A 20,466-nucleotide genomic window follows, 5' to 3' on the forward strand; every position below is an offset into this window, starting at 1 on the left:
TCCGAGATCTGATGGTGAAGGGGAAGAAGCTGTTGTGAAAATGTTGAGTGTGTATCTTCAGGCTCCTGTACCTCCTCATTGATGGTAGTAATGAGAAAAAGGCATGTCCTAGATGGTGATGGTGCATGACGGATGGATGCCACCTTCCTGAAACATCGCCTTTTGATGATGTCCTCGATGGTGGAGAGGCTGGTGCCCTTGATGGAGCGGACTGAATTTAGAACCTCTGTAGCCTTTTCTGATTCTGTGCATTGGCGCCTCCATATTAGACAAACCAGTCAGGACACTCTCCATGGTACATCTGTAGAAATTTGCTAGAGTCGTTGGTAACCCATCAAATCTCCTCAAACTCCAAATGAAATATATTTGCTAGCATGCTTCCTTTGTAATTGCATCAACGTGTTAGGCTTAGGATAGATCCTCAGGAACGTTGACACCCAGGAACTTGAAGCTGCTCACCCTCTCCACTGCTGAACCCTGGACGAAAACTGCTGTGTGTTTCTCCAATTTGCTTTTCCTGAAGTCCACAACCAATTCCTTGGCCTGTCTGATGTTGAGTTCAACGTCACTTCCACTTCAAATACATCTAATGATATATCTGACAATCTCTGATCGCGCCTCCACCTTCGAGGGCAGTGAACTCCAAAGCATCACTCGCCTCTGAGAGAAGAAATGTCTATGCATTTGGACCTTACTATGTTGCCCCATTCCCCAGGTCGACTCTCCTACTATTGAAATTTCCTGGCATCTATCCTGTCAAAACCCCACAGGATCTTATACGCTTGTATGAGGTCTCGTTTCTTTCTTTTACACTTAAATTATCAGCCTTTCTCAATAGGACAGTCCTCTCATATCAGGAATTAAGCTGCTGATTTTCCTTTTAGATTCGGATTTAAATTCCTTTGGACTGTCCTCCAGTGCCACTTTATACTTTATTGATAAAGAGTTCAAAACTCTGACATGTTGGTCCATGACCTACTCTTGTGCCAAGATGGGGCCACCCTCAGGGTGGAGGAGCAACACCTTATATACCATCTGGGTAACCTTCAATCTGATGGCATGAATATCAATTTGTTCTGGTTGAAAAAAAATTCCTTCTCCCTCCCCTTTTCTTCTATTCCCCACTCTGACCTTTCATCTCTTCTTACCTGTCCATCACTTCTCCTTGGGTCCCCTCCTCCTTCCCTTTACCCCATAGTCCACTCTCCTCTCCTATCTGATTCCTTTCTCTCCAGCCCTTTACCTTTCCCACCCGTCACCTCCCCCTGGTGTTCCTCCTGCTTCCCTTTCCCCCACGGTCCACTCTCCTCTCCTATCAGATTCCTTCCTCTCCAGCTCTTTACCTTTCCCACCCGTCACCTCCCCCTGGTGTCCCTCCTCCTTCCCTATCCCCCATGGTCCACTCTCCTCTCCTATCTGATTCCTTCCTCTCCAGCTCTTTACCTTTCCCACCCGTCACCTCCCCCTGGTGTCCCTCCTCCTTCCCTTTCTCCCACAGTCCACTCTCCTCTCCTATCTGATTCCTTCCTCTCCAGCTCTTTACCTTTCCCACCCACCTGGCTTCACCCATCACCTTCCAGCCAGTCCTCCTTCCCCTCTCCTTGTTACTCTGCCAGCTTCCCCTTCCTTTCCGGGGCTGAAGAAGGATCCTGGCCCGAAATGTTGATTGTTTACTCATTTGCATAAATGCTGCCGGATCTCCTGAGTCCAGTGTTTTGTGTGTATGCTCAGTATTCTCGGTATAGCCTCATCAACACCCTGCACAACTGTTATAAAACTTCCTCTGTTCTTAAACTCTGACTGTTTTCCATTAAAAAACACAACGCAGTTTGATACTTTTAACTTCACTCATCTCCTGGTAAACAAGTCGAAACCGGTTTAGTCATTGGGATTTTGGTGACTAAACTATGCAAGTTCCCACCGCTGTCTGTAAGGAGTTTGTACGTTCTCCCCATGACCGTGTGGGTTTCCTCTGGGTGCTCTGGTTTCCTCCCACAGTCCAAAGGCGTACTAGTTGTTCAGTTAATTGGTTATTGTAAATTGTCCCATGATTAGAGTAGGGTTAAATCTGGGGCATGAACTTTCAACTCACAGATCTCCGTTGATACCCCTGCCCCCCCTTACCCCATCCCTATCTATAATTTTAGTCTGGTTCTCTTTCTCTTTTTTCCCCCCTCACTATAATCTCTCCCCAGCCCTACCTTTCTTTCTCTTTTATTTCTCGTAATTCTCCACCTTCCCCCTAGCCCGGGGGTCGGCAACCTGCGGCTCCCGAGCCATTTGTGGCTCTTTCACCTCTGTGCTGCGGCTCCCTGTGGCTTTGGGAAATAATTGGTCAGTATTTAATTAAAATGTATTTTATGTTAGTTTGTTAGCTTTTGAAATGTAATTATGGTGATCTTGTACAACCTAAGTGTAGCGACACATTTCCTGCCACATCCGAAACGGCTCACAATTAGCCAGCATTCCGGCTAAGGGAGATAGCCTACGGGGGTTTGTGAGTACGCGTCTTTTGCAGCATCTGCGTCCATGGGGGCTGGGTTGAGGGAAGCTGAAAAGCAAGGCTGTTTAGTTCGAATAAAGCTATCTTTGACTGCAGTTTACTGACACCGCTACAACGTGTTTTTATCGCTGGCTGTCCAGACGGAAGGTGCTGAAACGCTTTGTCGCGTGTCTGGAAGAAGTGAAAACTTTCCTGGGCAGCAAAGGGCTCACCTTTCCTGAGCTGGAACAGCCAGAGTGGCTGGAAAAGCTACACTTCATGGTAGACATGACAGCGCACCTGAACACGCTGAACACAGCTCTTCAGGGGAAAGGACGTACAGCCCTGCACATGTTGGAGGATGTTTTGGCATTCGAGCGCAAGTTGACAGTGCTTGCCAGAGATTTACAGAAAGGCACTTTGTCTCACTTCCCCAATTTGAGAGAGTTCAAACAAGGTCACGACATGATAATTTCGGAGTATTTACATTCTGCAATCATCGCAATGCAAACATCGTTTGGGAAACGCTTCTGTGAGTTCAGAGAGGAAAAAAACACATTATCCTTCCCGGTCACTCCCTTAAGCATCGATCCTTCCCTACTGAATACGACTGCATTGGCAGGTGTGAGTCAACCTGATCTTGAGATGGAACTGGCCGACATAGCCGACAAAGACATATGGGTGTCCAAGTTTAGACGCTTGACAGCAGACCTTGAAGATGTTGCCCGTTCTTGCTCAGAAACACAAATGGAGTGATATTGAAAACCTCACAGATGACAGCTTGCGATCCTGTGTAAAGATGAAGGTGACATCATACAGCCCTGATGTGCAGACGCTGTGCGCTGAGGTCCAGGAGCAGAAATCCCATTAACCAAGTATGATAAATATTTTAATTGCCTATTATTTTACTTATATTCATATTTTTTCATTGTTCAGTGAAATAGTCCTTTCATTTTTCAGGATGACAGCTGGCTGACGTTATTTTTGGTTTGCTGCTGGCGGAAAATTTAAGTTCGGCGTTTTTCATAAATACAAGAAGGACTCAAATAGACATTGAATATTTTACTTAAAAGTAACTTTCAACCCAACGTCTTTTTTTCGGAGTTCAAAATGTTTTTGTTGCATGCAGAAATGTAATTTCGTTTTCTCTGCAGGAGTTCATCAATTTCATAAATGCAACACATTATAGTTTGTTTATACATAGCATAAAGGCAAAAAAAACGTTGTATGCAGTGTTATTTCATTTTAAATGTCAAACGGGTTTTGCGGCTCCCAGTGTTTTCTTTTCTGTGGGAAACGGGTGCAAGTGGCTCTTTCAGTGGTAAAGGTTGCTGACCCCTGCCCTAGCCCATTTCCCTCCAGCCTATCACTTCCCAACTGTCTACTTCATCCCTCCCCCCACTTCTTATCCCCCCTCGACCATCCCATGTTACTTCACTCCTGATGAAGGGTTTCGGCCCAAAACGTCGTCACTACCTCCTTCCATAGATGCTGTCTGGCCTGCTGAGTTCTGCCAGCATTTTGTGTTTTTATTAAATCTGGGGTTACTGGGCAGTACGGCTTGATGGGCCAAGAAGGCCTACTCTTGTCTGTATCACAAACAATCGATCAAGGTTTTGGGAAAAGAGCAATAGATGAGAAAGGGAAAGAAGCAACAAGCACTGAGTTGTCGTGCCTGGTGTGCCTAAAATGGATATGAGTGCATATTTTGCTCTCCTTGGGAAAGTGGGTAAATATGTGAGTAGAAAGATCTGCAGGGACATGGGAAAGGAGCAGGAGAGTGGGACTAATTGGAAAAATGTTTGCAGCTAGCATATCCCAAATGGCCTGAATATCTTCCATCCAATCTTTATAAAGCTGATTCTATAAAATGTGCTGTCCACATTTTGTAAGTAAGTGACCCATTTTCAGGGGAAAAAAATGGGCTATTTTGTGTTGGATGCTTCTCAAGTGTAAGTCATAGAACTTTAAATAAAAATTAGCACCTAAAATTAATCAATAGATTTCACTTTCAGTTGACTTGTTAATGATGTTTTTGAATCCCTGGTATTTAGTATGTGGTTAAGGGATTAGCTTGTGTTTGTGAGGCAGCTTCCCATGGATGGAGAATCACAATATGGTCTTTGTCATTTAGTTAAACCCTTTATTATTGAAGCCATATCCATTGAACTGTACAAAATTCCAAAACAAAGAAACTTTTACCTTTGCATTGGAAATTTCTTGTCTAAAATTGCACCCTACTGTTCTGGATTTCCCTAGGAGATGCAAGAGTTTCTGTGTACCTGTCCTGGCAGATTTTTTTCTTATTATAATCTCTTCCCTTAAATAGCCTTCAAATGAACCACTCTAACCTGTCACAGGAAGCACTACAAGTCATTGCAACTGATTTGATATTGCTAAAAACTGGAGCATGCTAATGAATCTGTGCTTTTCCCATCACAATCCCAGCACGGCATCCCCATGACGTATTCAAACCCACTCTGCTCCAAGTAGGGTCTAAGGTACAGTATAATTGAAGGATAGGTTCCTCCCTCTTGTGTTCCGGCTCCTTGAAATAAGAACGCAAGCATGAATTATCACCCTTGTACTCGTCTACCAGCTTCTTGTGTTCTTTGTGCAGAGAACCCTATGTACCTTGGCTCCCTCTTGGTTCCAATTCGATGGCTTTGTTCATCTCACTGAACATCGTGCACCATAATTGTAGCCACTCTCTCTGACTCCGGTTCCCACCCTCAGCATTTATCATTAGCCTATATGATATCGAACAGGGGTCTCCAACCTTTTTTGCACAGTGGACCAGTTTAATATTGACAATATTCTTGTGGACTGGCCAATGGGGGTGGGGGTGGTGTTCAAGTTCAACAGTGCGTGACAAGGAATGAGGAAAGGTGCACCTGACTCGTATCGTTTCATATCGCCAAATCATATCGTTCCCCCACGGCCTGGTAGCACATGCTTTGCGGCCTGGTACCAGTCCACAGCCCGGTGGTTGGGGACCACTGAGATTGAATATGGTAAAGGTCTGTTTGTGTGTGGGTTCACGGATGGAGTGAATGTTGACTTGAACTCACTGATCCATTTTGTCATAATATGTTCACTATATGATTGATATATCCTTTTAAAAACCTGTCACCTTCTTTCCATTAGCTTAGCAATCAATAAATCACATTTGTGAAATTGCCATTTTCTTGTAAAAACTTTAGTCCTGAGTCCCTTACTGACTAATGTGACGTTTCCATATACTGTTACAGTAATTGTCCATACAGTCATAGTTCTTATAAATCTCACCAGAACCTGCAGTCATTTACTTTAATAATTTTTGAGCGGGCACTTGTGCCACTTCTGGTCTTCTTTCTGACAATAAGAACCGGTAAATATTTAATTGATCTCTTTGGTACATGATGATTTGCCTGCACTTGATCTCAGTGCAAATATGAGAAGATGCAGAGAAGTTCATGAGGCATCAGGATTTCACCTTGTTTCTGCAGCAACTCATTCCAATTAATGAGAGTCCAGATAAAAGAACAGAAAGATCAAGCCTTCAAGCATTCCTCGATAAATATTTTAAAACATATAGAAGCTTCATATTGGCCAGAATTATTACACTAAGCATATTTTATATCTTTTATTTTGGAGAGTGTAATATTGGGTGTCGGGGTGGAGATGTGTCTCTAACAAAGGAGGTGTAAGGTGTTCCATCCCTCCGCTAGCCTGCAGGTCACCCTTGGGCAAGGTGTAGCACCTGCTTAGACCCCCTGATCAGTGTCACGTGAAGCCACGGGAGTAGGTAGTGGATGGTCGTATGAGCAGCCAGTGCATATCACAAGTCCTGGTTATGTGATCACTGACGCCAGGCAGACAATCTCTGAAGGCTATTGATAATGGCTGGGATTACCTGTTTGGTAAAGACACTACTCAGAAGAAGGCAATGGCAAACCACTTCTGTAGAAAAATTTTGCCAAGAACGATCATGGTCAAAGTTCATGATCGCTCACGCCGTATGCCATGGCACATGATGATGATGATGAATGCTGTCCAATGCAGTTCAATTGCAAACTGTTCAAGATTGTATCTCTCTAATTGAGATGCTTTTGAGGAAGTGTCCTGGCATTATCTGATGGAGGATATTAAGGAGAACTAACTGAATAAATGAGGAGAAACTCTTTTCATTGGTTGAGGTGTCAAAAATTCTCCTTTGACTTTAAAGAATAAAGATCATTTTTATTTATTACATGTACATTAAAACATGGGGTGAAATGCACTGTTTGCATCAAGTACCAACGCATTCTGAAGACATAACGAGGGCAGCCCTGCTTCCTGTGCCTACCTAGCATGCCCACAATTTATTAACCCTAACCTGTACACCTTTGGAATGTGGGAGGAAACTGGAGCATCTGGTGGCAACCCACAAGGTCACGGAGAGAACATACAAACGCCATAGAAACAGCGGTGGCACATGAAAGCATTATGCTAACTGCTACAACACACACAAAATGCTGGTGGAACACAGCAGGCTAGGCAGCATCTATAGGGAGAAGCGCTGTCGACATTTCGGGCCGAGACCCTTCGTCAGGACTAACCGAAAGGAAAGATAGTAAGAGATTCTCGGCCCAAAACGTCGACAGCGCTTCTCCCGATCGATGCTGCCTGGCCTGCTGTGTTCTACCAGCATTTTATGTGTGTTGTTTGAATTTCCAGCATCTGCAGATTTCCTCGTGTTTGTAAACTGCTACGCTACCTTGCCATCTGCTTTGAGATAGTTTAAGTGCTGACTACTTTAAAACACTTGTGCACCTCTTCTGGGGGCAAAAGGCAGGTCATTGAAAAATAAAAGATGTGTTGTTATTGCGCATCAGCTGTGATCTGGTTGTGGGACCCAAGGACCTGATTGAAAACTCATGTTCCAATAGTCAGTTAGAAAAACAAGATAAACTGGAAATATGAAATAAAAACAGAAACTGGAAATGGGTCATACAGCATCATTGGAGAGATAAATATTTCATGTCAACAACCCTACATGAGATGTGGAATTTGAAACTTTCCCAGTTCTGACGAAGGGTCATTCCCTATTTATTCTGTTTCTCTTTCCATAGGTTCTGGCAGGCTGAACATTCCTGTTTTTATTCCAGCTTCAATGATTTTATAATAGATTAAAATTTATTGCACACCTTCAACAGGCTAAGTGCATTTCTATTTCTAAAACTGCGATAAATGGATGTGTAGGGATAATAGAAGAGGATTACTCCTCAGTTTGAATCTGATCAATTTGACCAAGGATTGTTGGATGGTGAAACAGTGTAAAAAAAACACATTTTTTTAACACTAATTTGAGTTTCTTCACACATGGCAAAGCACACATCCTTTTGTGTTCATATACTGTAACATAGTTCACAAAATTTGTCCCCTTAAAATTTGCAGCATTTCTTTGAATATAGTTGCAATATATAGTGATCTATTTGCCCATGTATCGTTAAGTCAGTCTTCTGTTACTAAGTAGACATTTCCTGGACAGTGCATCTGTGGGTTACGTACCCGGATTGCATTTGTTGTTGCATTGAAGATTTGTGACCAGTTCTGGAAACCGGACAGGAGAGAGCATTAGAAAGAAGGCCAGAGAGAGGCTGCAGGAAACATTTATTAGCATGGCTCCAAGGGTGGGAATTTCAGTTTTCCAGTGAGACTTGAAGAAGCTGGAGTTCCTCTCCTTGGAATAAGGAAAATAGTGATTGGTTTAGATATTTTATCAAAGCTGTTCCCACTGGAGTTCCCAGTTATTTTATGCCATGGGCCCCTACCATTAACAGGGGGTGGGGGGTTCATGGATCCCAGGTTTGGTTCTGTAACAGTAGCTTAAAGAAACTCGAGCTGCTGCTTCTCAGGCATTCCCTCGGGCGAGGGGGCGACCTGTTTCCATTTCATTTCTCTTGGGTCTGAAGTAGTAGATGAGGCCTGTGTGAGATGCCTGAAATGGGGTAGGGAGTGCTCCTCCAAATGGATGGCCAGGTAGGTGGAGGTATTGCTCCTGACGAAGAGACGTGACACCACTCTGAGTGCTCCATCTCGATCTTCCGCAGTGATGAGACAAATGATTCTGATGAGTCAATTTTCTCCCCCAAGGAGTTTTTGCAAACCTGATTGAGTTGTTTTCTCTGATCGGTTTTGTTACACTTGCGCAGAGCAAGAATGACAACGGATTAAACGTTCTTGCTGAGTCACGTTGGGCAACCTGGGGTGCGGGAGCTACGAGCTGGGCCCGCCGAGGCGAAAACGTCCACTTGACAGCCCGCGCAAAGAAGAAAGGGTTCTACGTGCAGGAGGCTGAATCGAGTCACTGCGCAATCAATCGGCTGCAGGCACGCTTGCCACGTTTTTGCAATCGATCCGATAGGGTTCAGCTTGGCTACTGTCTCAAGGGGAAAGTGCAGATATGGTATTGTTGGTACCTCACCAGTGGACTGAGGCATCTTCAGCCCAGTGTTAACGTCCATTATGGTGAAGGTGTTGAGAATATCCTCACAGTGTCTTGCTTGGATGAAAGTGTCATCTGAACTGGTGCCTATGTGTGGTTTAGAGAGGCTGTTATTTGGTCCCCCTGATGAAAAAGAGATGGTTATAGCAAGGCCACACACCATAAGTGACCCTAATAGCATATTGTGTACTATGTAGCACAGAGCACCATTTCTCCTGACACAGTGTGAGTGACACAATGGGAAATAAAAGCCACTACTTTTCTGTTGTTACTAATTGAGCATTATACTGGATAAATTTGAAAGGAATACTGAAGTACTTAAAATACAGGAAGAGGAAATGAATTCTCAAGATGACTAGGAGCTTTTGTTGGGGCTGGAGTTGTGAAATAGCTTCATTGCTCATCATTTCAAGAAGTTTCCTTCTCTTAATCTTTGTGGGATCTGTTCAATCGACACTCAAGTCATGGGCGGTGAAGGTTAGCCAGCAGCGGGCATCTCACATATCTCTCAGATTTAGCATGTGAACACGATCTTACACAACAGTCACAATGAACATTTTATGTATGGTATGCGCATACAGTTGTCTCCAGGTCACGGCAGTGTTCCGTTCCTGAGAACTGTTTGCAACCTGTCCAGGTCAGTTGGGCGGAGGTGGTCAGCTGTGGTAAGGGTGAGCAGCTTCACACTGCTGTGTGTCAGCATCTCAGAGAGTCTATCCTGGGCCCAACATATTGATGCAATCACGAAGAAGGCTCGCCAGCAGTTGTAAGGAGATTTGGTATGTCACCAGCAACATCTGCAAATTTCTCCAGATGTTCTGTGGAGGGAATTCTGCTATGGAGGCTGCAAAGCACAGGATTAAAAGAAGCCTTCGATCAGGGTTTGCCAACCTGGAGTTCATGGGACCCCTTGCTTAATGGAATTGGTCCATGGCATAAAAAGGGTTGAGCAACCCTGCTGGAGTCTCAGCCAGCTCCATCATGGGAACAAGCCATCCTACCATTGAAGACGTCTTCAAAAGGCAGAGCCTCAAGACAGTTGGCATGCGTTATTAAGGACTCTCACCCTCTGAAATATACCTACTTCTCATTAGTACCATCAGGGAGGAGGTACAGGTGCCTGAAGAAGCATACTCAATGCTTTAGGAGCAGCTTGCCAACCGCCATCACATTTCTGAACTCTCCATAAATTCCTGAATACTATTCCTTCACTATCGTACTTCTTGTTTATTTTGGTTTGTAACATAGTAATGGAGCGGCATGGTAGCGTAGTGGTTAGCACAACGCTTTACAGTACTGGCGTTCAGTTCCTGCCACTGCCTGTAAGTCTGTATGTTTTCCCCGTGGATTTTCTCCAGGTGCTCTGGTTTCCTTCCAAAGACTTACCAGTTGGTAGGTTGATTTGTCATTGTAAATTGTCCCATGATTAGGCTGGGGTTAAATCGGGGGATTGCTGGGTGGTGTGGCTTGAAGGGTCGGAAGGGCCTGTTCCGCACTGTATCTCAATAAATAAATAAAATTTATCCATTGCATTGAACTGCTGCCACAAAACAACTCACTTCATGATATATATCAGCAATAATGACCCCGATTCTGATTCTGAACTCAAACTGTTCGTACGGCAGAAATGAGCAGAAACAGTGTGGGGCAATGACAGCTGCCAGTGTCTCAGTGAGTCTGCCCAGCACTCCCAGTGAAGTGAAGGAAGATGGAAGTGCCCCATCCTACCCATCCATCCTGCTGGTCACCCAAGCTGAGCATCCAGTCCTATATCGGGGACTTCAGCACAAAGTCAAGGCTCAAGTCTAATTTTGCATGGCAAGAGATTCCATTTTTCAGGTCAAAAGTATCTTGTGACAGCTATCCTGACCAATACTTATCCCTGCATCCACGTCACTGAGAGAGATTATGTTCTTGTCATCATGTTAATAATGTCTTTTTGTATGCAACTTGGGTGGAGTATTCCTGATTACAACAGTCAATACGTTTCAGAAAGTGCACATTTTGGCCTGAAAGTAACTTCATTTCCAGAAAATAATGAACACGTCAGAATCTGCAGATGCTGGAAATCCAAAGCAACACACGCAAAATAGTGGAGAGCTCAGCGGGTCAGGCAGCATCTATGGAAATGAATGAACAGTCGGGACTGGAAAGGAAGGGGGAAGACGCTAAAATAAAAAGGTGGGGGGAGCAGAAGGAAGATGGCTGGAAGGTGACACCAGGTGAGTAGGAAAGGTGAGTTGGAGAGGAGGGAATCTGATAGGAGAGGATGTGGACCACAGGAGAAAGGGAAAGAGGAGGGGATCCCAGAGGAAGTGATAGGCAGGTGGAGAAGAGGGGGAGGGAATTTTCCCCGCAGAAATTGCAAGGTAAACACAAGCCTGTTTACTTTTTGAAGATGGAGCAATGACAACTGTCAGGGCTGAACTCGGCTGCTCAGTGTGCAATGCTTTCACCTATCAGTACGACCATTTTGGTTGCACGCTGATTTTTTTAAACAGTTCCTTGCAGATAGGTTGATTGTTGCCAGGGTGAGTTCTGACTTAATTAATCTTTTAACCTCCTCTAGGCAGCCACCCACTATATAATGAAGCGGATTTTTCATCCAGAACTGTATTACCAGAGTAAGTCACAACTGGAGCCACATTTAGGTTCTCTTTCCTCTCACCCAAACAGATGACATAAATAGCGTAAACAAGTCTTAACTACAGTTCATATATTAACTGTAAAAATGTCCTGCTCCTAATCAGTATCAGGACTGCGGGGAAAAGAGTGATTGAGTATCATTCTCTTGCGCTCTTGCCAATTTATGTCAAAACAGCATATGCGGTAAACAGCTCCTTGTGGCTGGGGGGGTGGGGCACAGGGACTTTATCTGTTCCACTGCTCTCCAACTATACACTGAGGAGAGGAGGTTTTTTTGCGTGCTGTAGTAGATCCCCTCATCAATTGACCAATGTATATACCGTCGCATAAACCTTATGTTCCTTAGCGGTAGGGTGTCGTAATGGTCAGCACTGCGTTTTACTGTACGGGCAACCTGCAGCCTGTAAGGAGTTTGTAATCTTCTCCCCGTCATCGCATGCGTTTCCTCCCACAGTCCAAAGACGGACCGGTTGGTGGGTTAATTGCTCGTTGTAAATTGTCCCCTGTTTATCAGGGGCTCAAAAGGCAGGGATGGCCTGTTCTATGCTGAATAAATAGATAAATTGATGTTGTAGATCACCTCATCAATTGACCACTGTGTATTTCTTCTGTTCCTTTGATGTTGTAGATCATTAATTGACTGCTGAAACTGAGACTAGTTTAAAAAAAGACACTTTGTTTGGAAAGCATGGCCAGGCAGCAATTACAGCAGCAGTTATTTCCTGGCTGGTGTGCCACGTGACTGATGTGTCTGTCTGCCTCTCTCTCTCTCTGTCAGCTGGCGAATACTCTGACAACGCTAAGTGTGGGGCGAGACTGTAGATCAGCAGCCACTTTGAGAGTGTGAGTGTGCGTGTGCACACGCTGCTGGGTTTAGTTAGTGACATCAGGGAAACTTAGCTCAACCTGCCCCAGAGCTCCCTTTAACTCGGAAATCAACAGGCAGATAGCATGGCCTCGTGAGCTTATTTGAACTGTATTTCTTTTAAACACACAGAACTATTCTCATCAGAGGAGATGGATTACTATTATTGCCCGTGGCTGCGCAGGAGTTTTCAGTATTTCTGGGTAAGTGAGTTGTAGCAGTCCGAATTTCTGTGTACTGTCCGTGTTCCAAGTGTTGCTTCAGCCATCGGCCAGCAGATAATAGTGCTTGTCGGGGAACTTTTTAGTCAGTCCTAAGATGTTATCTTGCTGCTAAGTGTGCAAGGAAGAGAGTTCTTTCCCATTAAATAATTATGTTCTACTTAACTCTTAGCATGCCAATACTTCCCACAAATTCATTAGACCAATGCCGTCTTCTGTTTCAGAATTCTTGATGAAAGGAATTGTATATCCAAGTGCGTCTCAAGAGGCACTTAAAATGCCCACTTGTTGATTCAGAAGATTTATGTTCAACTTGTAATATCTCCCTGCACATTGTGTTAGTATGAGTAGTTTGAAGAATTGAGGGGAAAGTGTCTTTGATTAGAATATTGTCAAGGTGCCAATATGCCAAGAGGTGCCTCTAAAAGTTCTTCAGTGTGTGCCAAGTGGCTTTGCGTTTAATTAACGAACTTATAGTTGTGCTTAGTTCATTGTTAAATGTGCAGGTACTGAAGGCGAAGTGGGAAATTAATAAATAGAGTAAAAATTCCAACTCGTGGATTTATAAATTGAACCTTCTTAATTCAGAATTTTGATGAAGGATCTACCACTTTATGATTTGAGGAAGTTGGTGTTTTTGATCCTTGCTGTGAAACTTATGTGGTCTTTAGATGATGTCATCATAGATGTATTAAGTCATCTTTGGAGAGAGTAAGCTGACGTGACTAACAGGAAAAGATTGAGTTGGTTGTTTCACTTGTGTGAACTTGTTCTGTTCTTTTTAGTAGGGAGGAGCTTTTGCCAATCCCATCAATTTGTAGTGTGATGGTGTAATTGTAATGTAGGGAAGACAGTGGTGTAGAGCGCCTGGGCGGTCAAGGTGAAGGCTGTGTGCTCGGGTGCCACAGTGAAGACTGGAACATTGTGGCTGGACCTTCATGGGGAACACTGTAGTGTAGAATAGCCGGATCCTCTCAGTGATGTCCGTGGAAAAGATTGGCTGGTCAGTTTTGTCCCTGGTAGAGATTACCTGGGTCCACATGCTCAAGGCAATGCCATAGAGGCCTGGGTACTCACAGTGAAGACTGTGGCACACACTAGCTTGACCATTGTGGTGAAGACCAAGATGTTGATTGACTGAGTACTGACGGCGAAGGCCTTTGTGGTCTTGATGGTGAAGACTATGGTGTATGCTGGCCCTCATGCTGAAAACTGTGGTCCCAGTTGCCAGGTTATTCACAGTGAAGGCTTTATAGAGAGGCCCAGTTCCATGCGTCCACAGGGAGGACGCATGGAACAGGGCCTATGTTACTATGTTTGGGCCCTTGGAGTGAAAACCAGTTGGATGAATTCTGTGCACTTTCTATAAACTCCAGGATTATTCAATCCAGTACAATTCAAGTTTAATTGTCATTCAACCATACATGAATACTCATGAATGTAACCAAATGAGACAGCATTACTCCCGGGTCAAAGTGGAGGTGCAGAAGTGCATGCGTTGCTGTGGACCTGCGACTCCACCTTCAGAGCGGGCGACAAGGCAGTTTTAACAACAGCGAGGGCCAAACTGTCCTGAGCCATCAGAGGGGCAAAGTGTGCACACGCCGAGCTAATCCACAGCCATTTCCAGGACAGCAGCGACACGCGGTGCATGTGGAAGGGCATCCAGGACGTCACCGACTACAGGATAACATCACCTGACTGTGCAGGTGATGCCTCCCTCCCAGTTGCGCTGAATAACTTCTATGCCCGGTTTGAGGCGGAAAATGACGTGGCGGCGAGGAAGTCCACCCCTCCTACAAATGACCAGGTGCTGTGTCTCACCGTGGCCAATGTGAGAAGAACCTTGTGCAGGGTCAACCCACGGAAGGTTGCTGGACGTGACAACATCCCTGGTAGAGTGCTCAGAGGATGTGCAGACCAGCTAGCAGATGTTCTCACTGACATCTTCAACATCTCCCTGAGCAGCGCCATCGTTCCAACGTGCTTCAAGGCCGCCACCATCGTCCCCGTGCCAAAGAAGTCTTCAGTGTCCTGCCTAAATGACTACCATCCCGTTGCACTCGCATCCATCATCATGAAGTGTTTGGAGAGGCTCGTCATGAGGCATATCAAGACCCTGCTGCCCCCCTCACTGGACCCCCTGCAGTTTGCGTACCGTCCCAACCGCTCAACAGATGACGCCATTGCCACCATCCTCCACCTGGCCCTAACCCACCTGGACAAAAAAGACATACGTTCAGATGCTGTTCATAGACTTCAGTTCAGCATTCAACACAATCATCCCTCAGAAACTGATTGGAAAGCTGAGCCTACTGGGCCTGAACACCTCCCTCTGCAACTGGATTCTAGACTTCCTGACAGGGAGACCTCAGTCAGTCTGGATCGGGAGCAGCATCTCCAACACCATCACACTGAGCACGGGGCTCCCCAGGTCTGCATGCTCAGTCCACTACCGTTCACTCTGCTGACCCACGACTGTGGTGCTGCAACACACAACTCGAGCCATATCATCAAGTTCGCCAATGACATGACCATGGTGGGTCTCATCAGCAAGAACGACGAGTCAGTTTACAGTTTACAGCAGCTAATGGACTGGTGCAGAGCCAACAACCTGTCTCTTAATGTGAACAAAACAAAAGAGATGGTTGTTGACTTCAGGAGGGCACTCCCCGCTGAACATCGACGGCTCCTTGGTAGAGATTGTAAAGAGCACCAAATTTCTTGGTGTTCACCTGACAGAGAATCTCACCTGGTCCCTCAACACCAGCTCCATAGCAAAGAAAGCCCAGCAGCTTCTCTACTTTTTGCGAAGGCTGAGGAAAGTCCATCTCCCACCCCCCATCCTCATCACATTCTACAGGGGTTGTATTGAGAGCATCCTGAGCAGCTGCATCACTGCCTGGTTTGGAAATTGCTTCATCTAGGATCGCAAGACCCTGCAGCGGATAGTGAAGTCAGCTGAGAAGATCATCAGGGTCTCTCTTCTGCAAAGCAAACAGCATTATGAAAGACCCCACGCACCCCTCATACAATCTTTTCTCCCTCCTGCCGTCTGGGAAAAGGCTCCGAAGCATTTGGGCTCTCACGAGCAGACTATGTAACAGTTTCTTCCCCCAAGCTATCAGACTCCTCAATACCCAGAGCCTGGACTAACACCTTGCCCTATTGCCCTGTTTATTATTTATTGTAGTGCCTGCACTGTTTTTGTGCACTTTATGCAGTCCTGTGTAGGTCTGTAGTCTAGTGTAGCTTTCTCTGTGTTGTTTTTTAACATAGCTCAGTCTAGTTTTTGTACTGTGTCATGTAACACCATGGTCCTGAAAAACGTTGTCTCATTTTTACTATGCACTGTACCAGCAGTTATAGTCGAGATGACAATAAAAAGTGACTTGGCTTGACTTGAAGTGCAAGACACAGTACTGACACTCACACACAAGATAGCAAGCACAAATGGCATCACCATCATCAGCAGCCGTCAATCCCAGGGGATCATGGGTTTGTGCCTCTGGTGGGCTGTGTCCTCTCCAGGGTGTAAGCCAGGGCGGGAAGATTTGAAGAACCGGCTGTTGCCCATGCAGGGGGCTCTCCACGTCACTGATGTAGTCCAAGGGAAGGGCAAATGCTGATACAGTTTGGCACCAGTGTCATCGTAGGGGTTGCCAGAGTGAAGTTGTAATCAACATCAAACTGCCTTAGGGACCCCGGCTCTGAGTTTCTTCCTTGGGGTTTACTCCCAAAGCCTTTCCCATGCGTGGGTATGGTGGCAAGGCAGCAGAGGTTTAAAATCATGGCTTGAGACCTAAGTCCTTGCACATACAAGACAACAAGCACATACAGAATATCAGTAAGATACAATGAAGCAGAATCTTCACATTATGTAGTCTAGACTCCCAGCCCATTGAAATCATCTGTCAGCCGCAATATGGTGACGAACTCCTCACAATAGATTGTCACCTGAAGTTAATCAACTAAATGCATTGTTCAAAGAAATAATGAAGATCAGAATATATTCAACAAATGATTAAAGATTTCAAGAGACTTAAAAATAATATATTGTGGCGACCCATTTCCTGGCACATCCGAACCGACTCACAATTAGATAGCCTACGGGGGTTTGCGAGCACAGAGCTTTGGAGCCTCTGCGCCATGGGGGGCGGGTTGAGGGAGGCTTAAAAGTGAGGCTGAAGATTTCGAATAAAGATTTTTCCTTCGACTGCAGTTACCGACTCCGTGTCGTAATTTTAGCGCTGTGTGTAGCACACCGCTACAATTTCACCTTTTGTTTTGGTGCGTTAACTCAAAGACCACAACAAAGTATAATCGTACTTCAGAGAGCTGAACAATAAAAACTGTTGGGTACTTTGAATTTGCTACTTTTTTGTTTTCATTGAGTTGCTGAGTCAGTCAGTGAGTAAAGGGCTAAAATTGAAAGATTCACAGTTGTTCCTGACGTCATTTAACCACAAACCAATATAATCTGCTTTTGCAAATGAGCTCTCGAGCAGCCTTGAGATATAGCAATGAGCCAGAGTTTAGTGATGTGCTAGAGCACATTGACCGGCATTAAAATGTGGGAAGAGTTCTCTCCCCTGTACCAGGTTCTGTGGAATGTGGGGGGGGGGGGGGGGCCGAAGGTTCACTTTGGAGCGGGTGATTTACATGGCGAGGGGGAGGAGTTCCAGGGTATGGTGCTATATATCATATTATACGTATTCCCAGCAGTTGCACACAAGCTAGTTGACGAACAATTTTGGCAGAGGACTGCAAACGGGGGCAAAGCAGGAAATGACTGAAATGTGGAATGTAGTCAAGAAGATACAAAGTTAATCTTGAGTCATTACTGCTTCCGAGACAGAAGGAGGCTCAAAAAATGCCGACACAAATTTGTATCGTGGACAAACTGTGGCTTGTCATGTGATTATTAACATTATTACAATCAGCAAATAGAACCATGGTAACGATTCCCCATTTAGAATAGGAAAAGTAGTTGAACTCTATACAGACCATGCCTGGATAATAAACGTGTTCCATTCTTACAGACTACATTGATTTTGTCCAAATATCAATTGATATTATAGCTATCTGTGATAGAGAGCACTCTGTAAACTCACTCCATACATATACAAATTCTCTCTCTCTCTCTCTCTCTCTCTCTCTCTCTCACACACACACACACACACACACACACACACACACACACACACACAGCCTTGCCGTTGTGCTGAGTGTGCGCGCTTTGATGTCTTCCCCCGTATGTTCTCATAATGGGTCCTAAACCGAGCTGATATGCTTGGGTTGGCTTTATGCTGCCTTTCCTGCCAGACATAGGGAATAAATAATTTCTTCAGTAATGGGGATGTGTATGGGGATGGGTTACACCTGAAGCCGAGGGTGTCCAGAATCCTCACAAGCAGGTTGGCTAGAGTTATTTGGGTGGGTTTCAACTAATTTGTCAGGGGGATGGGAACAGGAGTGTTAGTGCTGAAGATGAGGTAGTTGGTTTACAAAGAGGCAACATGCAGTAAGGAGAGGCTGATGATAGGGCAAAATTGCAGTCAATAGGATGAGTTATAATGTAAAAGGTGGACAAAATCGAAAATGGTGAATACAGGACTAAAGGTGTTATATTTGAATGTGTGCAGTATAAGGAATAAGGTCCATGAACTTGTGGCACAGTTACACATTAGCAAGTATGATGTTGCAGGCATCACTGTATCATAGCTGAAAGTGGATTAGAGCTGGGAGCTTAATGTCCAAGGATACACATTGTTTCAACAGGACATGCAGGAAGGCAGAGGGGGTGGTTTGACTCTGTTGGTAAAAAATGAAATTAAATCATTAGAAAGATGTGATATATGGTTGGAAGGTGTTGAGTCATTGTGGATAGAGCTAAGGAACTGCAAGGGTAAAAAGACGCTGATGAAAGTTGTATACAGACCCCCAAACAGTAGTAAGGATGTGGTCCACAAATTACAATGGGAGATAGAAAATGCATTCCAAAAGGGCAATGTTACTATAGTCATGGGGGATTAAAATTTGCAGGTAGATTGGGAAAATCAGTATTGCAACAGAGTAAATGGAATTACAGAGGCATGAGAGAGGAGTTGGACAGAATTGATAGGAAAAGAACACTGGCAGGGATGACGGCGGAGCAGCAATGGCTGGAATTTCTGGAAGCAATTTTGAAGTCATGGGATGTATATATCCCAAAGAAGAAATAGTATTCTAAAGACAAGATGACACAACCATGGCTAACAAGGGATATCGAAGCTAACATAAAGCTAAAGTGAGGGCATATAATACAGCAAAAATTAGTGGGAGGTTACAGGTCTGAGAAGCTTTTAAAAACAAACAGAAGGCAACTAAAAAGTCATTAAGAAGGTACAAATGGAATACGAAAGTAAACTAGTCAATAATATTAAAGAGGATACCAACAGTTTCTTCAGATATATTATGTGTAAAAGGGAGGAGAGAGTGGGTATCGGACTGCTGGAAAATGAAGCTGGAGAGATAATAATGGGGTTCAAGGAAATGGAAGACAAATTGAATCAGTATTTTGCATCAGTCTTCACTATGGAAGACACAAGCAGTATGGTGGAAGTTCCAGGTGTCAGGGGACATGAAGTGTGTGAAGTTACCATAACTAGAGAGAAGGTTCTTGGGAAACTGGAAGGTCTGAAGGTCGATAAGTCACCTGGACCAGATGGTGTACACCCCAGGGTTCTGACAGAGTTGGCTGAAGAGATTGTGGAGGAATTGGTAATGATCTTTCAAGAATCATTATATTCTTGAATGGTTCCAGAAGACTGGAAAATTGCAATTGTCACTGCATTCTTCAAGATGGGAGAGAGACGAGAGAAAGGAAACTATAGGCCAGTTAGTCTGACCTCAGTGGCTGGGAAGATGTTGGAGATGATTGTTAAGGATGTGGTTTTGGAGTACTTGGAAAGAGATGATAATATAGACCTTAGTCAGCATGGATTTCTCAAGAGTAAGTTTTGCCTGACAGATCTGTTTGAATTGTTAGAAGGAATAACAATCAGGATAGACAAAGGAGAATCAATTGAGTACTTGGATTTTCAGAAGGCCTTTGACAAGGTGCCAAATATGAGGCTGCTTAACAAGCTACAAGCCCATGGTATTACAGGAAAGATTCTAGCATGGATGAAGCAGTGGCTGATTGGCAGGAGGCAAAGAATGGGAATAAAAGGAGCCTTTTCAGGTTGGCTGCCGGTGACTAGTGGTGTTTCACAGGGATCAGTGTTGGGAGTGATTCTTTTTACGTTATATGTTAATGACTTGGATGATGGAATTGATGGCTTTGTTGCAAAGCTTGCAGATGATACAAAGGTAGTTGGAGGGGCAGGTAGTTTTGAGAAAATAGGGAGGCTACAGTAGGATTTAGACAGATTAGGAGAATAGGCAAAGAAGTGGCAGATGGAATACAGTATTGGGAAATGTATGATCATGCACTTTAGTAGAAGAAATGAAAAGGTTGACTATTTTCTAAATGGACAGAAAATATAAAAAACTATGGTGCAAAGTGTTTGAGATCTCTTGTGCAGGATGCTGTAAGTGTTAAGAGTCTGTGGTGAGGAAGGCAAATGCAATGTTAGCATTCATTTCAAGAGGACTAGAATATAAAGGCGAGGATATAATGCTGAAGCTTTATAAAACACTGTTGAGGCCTCTCTTGAAGTATTGTGAGCAGTTTTGGTTTCCTTATAAAAGACATGCTGAAACTGGAGAGGGTTCAGAGAAGGTTCACTGAAATAATTCC

General features: G+C 44.4%; 1 protein-coding gene across 4 annotated transcripts in view; it reads left to right on the top strand.

Annotated features, from left to right (window-relative positions):
* Positions 1-20,466, top strand: part of LOC132404048 (uncharacterized) — a 267,886-nt gene that overhangs the window by 136,572 nt on the left and 110,848 nt on the right. Inside the window, exons 6-7 of one of the 4 annotated variants that reach the window (XM_059988026.1) lie at positions 11,521-11,575; positions 12,595-12,665. The exons of 2 other annotated variants lie outside the window; for them this stretch is intronic. In XM_059988026.1, the coding sequence (XP_059844009.1) occupies positions 11,521-11,575; positions 12,595-12,665 (126 nt within the window). The remainder of the gene's footprint in view (positions 1-11,520; positions 11,576-12,594; positions 12,666-20,466) is intronic. One more of the 4 variants, XM_059988029.1, reaches the window with a different exon arrangement.

The sequence above is a fragment of the Hypanus sabinus genome, chromosome 13, assembly GCF_030144855.1.
Source record: "Hypanus sabinus isolate sHypSab1 chromosome 13, sHypSab1.hap1, whole genome shotgun sequence".
NCBI classification, from domain to species: domain Eukaryota; kingdom Metazoa; phylum Chordata; class Chondrichthyes; order Myliobatiformes; family Dasyatidae; genus Hypanus; species Hypanus sabinus.